The following is a 2,898-nucleotide window of genomic DNA, read 5'->3' as shown; positions in this document are numbered from 1 at the left end:
ATATTTATATAAATAGCCACAGCGCGAACCAGTATAGATAAGCATTGGGTTTTATTATTATTATTTTCGTTATAATCCCGAGAAACAACATACCATTAAATATCATTATTATTGTGTATAAATAGTCCCTATGGTCTATTGCGACATTTTTATAGTTTTGATGAATATTCTCAGTCAAGCACTCGCGCGCCAAGTATTGGCGATTCCAATCGAAGTAACTGAACTCTAGCGGTATTGATAAGAACTAACGAAATGTAGGCTAATGATGAAATGATAATATCATTTCATGTACAAAAAACGTGGTGTAACGTGTGAATATAAATATAAATACAAATATAAACTGTGAATTTTTAAAATATTTCTTGACTTTCATTATTTAATATTAAAATATAATTTAAAATGTCCACATCCGATCATACCTACTCAAATAAATCAAATTCCAAACGCCATCATTCGAAAAGATACTGCTGTGTACCTCAGTGCAATAAGAAAAATATGTAAGTTCAATATTTCAATAGAAATAATACACATTTAGTAATATAACTAGTGATTTATTATTACTGTTACTAATATAACACTATACTATAATAATAAATATTATTTTATTATATTTAAGACGTGGTGATACTAGTGTAAGTTTTCATGCATTTCCAAGCAACATTAACAAAAAGCGACAGTGGGAGATTGTTTTGAAAATGGGCAAAAAAACTCCAAAAAATGCTGTGGTGTGTTCATTTCACTTCCAAGACGAGGATTTTATTATTAGCCAAACAAGTGATTGATTATAGTTTAAGACCTTTATTTGGTATTCGTTTAGTATGTGACCTACCTGTTGAAAATCGAATTTAGTATGTGACCTACCTGTATTACTGGGTTTAGTGTGTGACTGGGGAGTATTAAAAACTAAGATCCTACAAAAAATGCATGGAACATCAGCTGAAATGAAATTTTATGCATTTTTTAAAATTAATTTTGACTGATATTGAATATAATTTGTAATCTGTAATAATAAAATATCGCCTAATTATATAATTTTTAATTTGAATGTTTTAAAATTAATTATCGGACCGGTAGTCACGCATACTAAACGAATACCCTTTATGGTAAATGATAAAATTGTAAGACTTATCAGTTGTTTTGCACAAAATAAAAACTATTTAGAACACTCACCGAGGTTACGTCGTCTCAAAGTAAATGTGATTCCATCATTGAATCTTCCAAAAAGAAAACTGGACAAAGTGATTGACACTCCTACAAAAGAAAAAATACGAAAAAGATCTGAACGAGCACAAAAACGATCCAAATTTGTCGGAGATTTATTTGGTGCAAGTAATGAATTAGATCAAACACAAGAGCAAACATCATCTGACTTTGAAGAACTTGCTAATGAATTAATAAATGAAGCTAGGGTTCAAATATCTAACAAAGAACCTATACTAACTTTTGATAAATGTATCCAAGTAGACCCTTTGTACCAACCTCCAGGTTTCAAAAGCACCATTATGGATCTAATTAGAAATGATTCTGACATATTAGCCTTTACAGGAATCCCGACATTATTAAAATTCAAAAAAATAGTTGAAGTAGGGGAATTGATAGTTTTTAGATTAAATTATAATACCGAATTTGTCTTAGATGTTCATCATCGAATATTATTAACATTAATTAAACTTAAACTGAACATATCATATAAATGCCTTTGTGTATTATTTAGTATATCTAAAAGTACATGCGCAAATTATTTTTACAACACTATTGATCTATTATATTTAATCTTAAAACCTCTAATTATCTGGCCATCTAAAAACAGTATAGAAAATAATATTCCTAGGTGTTTCATTAATTTCATGTCTACAAGAGTTATTGTAGATGGAACTGAAACTGCTATTGAAACACCAAAATGTCTAGCATGTCGTATTAGGACATATTCATTTTATAAAGGTCGTCACACCATTAAGTTCATGGTAGGTATATCTCCTGATGGGTTAATTACTTTTGTAAGTGATGTATTTGGTGGAAAAGCTTCTGATAAACATATATTTGAAACCGGAGGTATTTTAAATAAGTGTGAAATAGGGGACTCTGTAATGGCAGATAAAGGATTCCTTATAGAAGAATCTTGCACAAATGCAGGAGTCAAATTAATACGCCCTCCTTTTTTGAGAAAAAATAAACAGCTTAGTTTAAACGATGGTGTAGCAAACACAGAAATTGCCAAAGCTAGGGTACACATAGAACGAGCCATACAAAGGATTAAAATATACCATATTTTTAAAAATAAAATGCCTTGGAAGTGTATGTGTAAAATAGATAAAATTGTATATATTGTTTGTGGAATTACAAATATTTCAAACCCGATAATAGGAAATGATGGATTTTAATACTTTTATTGTTTAAAAAATAGCTAATTTATATATCATTAAGTCATGATAATATATTGTAAAGCATATATTTTATTAAAACATCATAATATACATTTAAAAAATAACTTATTAAAGTAATATAATGTGAATATAATTATTTAATTAATTTTTGTATTTAATTTAATTATATTTTATCCTGGTTCTCCAATAAAAAAGGTAATACATGTCTAAAATATATGAAATTCAGTGAAGAATATAATTCTTTACAAAATTCTAAATCTAATATAACTTCTATTAATAAAACAGAATTAGTCATTTTTTGATATATAACTAAATAGCCATTTTTAATATTACAAAGTAATAAACCTAACTGAATTTGCCCATAATAAGAATGTTTTTTTTTAAGGCTGGGTACACCTATGTTATTAATCACAATATATTTTAAACTCTTTAATAGTTCCAACCCACACATTGTTTTACCCATGACTGGACACTTGATTTCAATTAAATAAATTTCATTATCAGATATAAAAAA

General features: G+C 27.7%; 1 protein-coding gene across 1 annotated transcript; it reads left to right on the top strand.

Moving 5' to 3' along the window:
• The first annotated feature begins 1,080 nt into the window (after window positions 1–1,080).
• On the top strand, window positions 1,081–2,792 carry LOC111040327. The gene is made up of 2 exons (XM_022324200.1): window positions 1,081–2,295; window positions 2,770–2,792. The coding sequence occupies exons 1-2, from the start codon at window positions 1,101–1,103 to the stop codon at window positions 2,790–2,792; spliced, it is 1,218 nt and encodes a 405-aa protein (XP_022179892.1). The 5' UTR covers window positions 1,081–1,100.
• The last annotated feature ends 106 nt before the right edge of the window (window positions 2,793–2,898 follow it).

This window comes from Myzus persicae, unplaced genomic scaffold, assembly GCF_001856785.1.
Source record: "Myzus persicae strain clone G006 unplaced genomic scaffold, MPER_G0061.0, whole genome shotgun sequence".
Taxonomy (NCBI): Eukaryota; Metazoa; Arthropoda; class Insecta; order Hemiptera; family Aphididae; genus Myzus; species Myzus persicae.
This window is presented reverse-complemented; position numbering and strand designations above follow the sequence as displayed.

Bases quoted from the DNA above. Each gene is read 5' to 3' on its own strand.
- LOC111040327 (XM_022324200.1), top strand. From the start codon at position 1,101: ATGGTAAATGATAAAATTGTAAGACTTATCAGTTGTTTTGCACAAAAT. The intron at 2,296-2,769 runs GTATGTGTAAAA...TTTTTTTTTAAG, and splicing joins AAATAAAATGCCTTGGAAGT to GCTGGGTACACCTATGTTAT.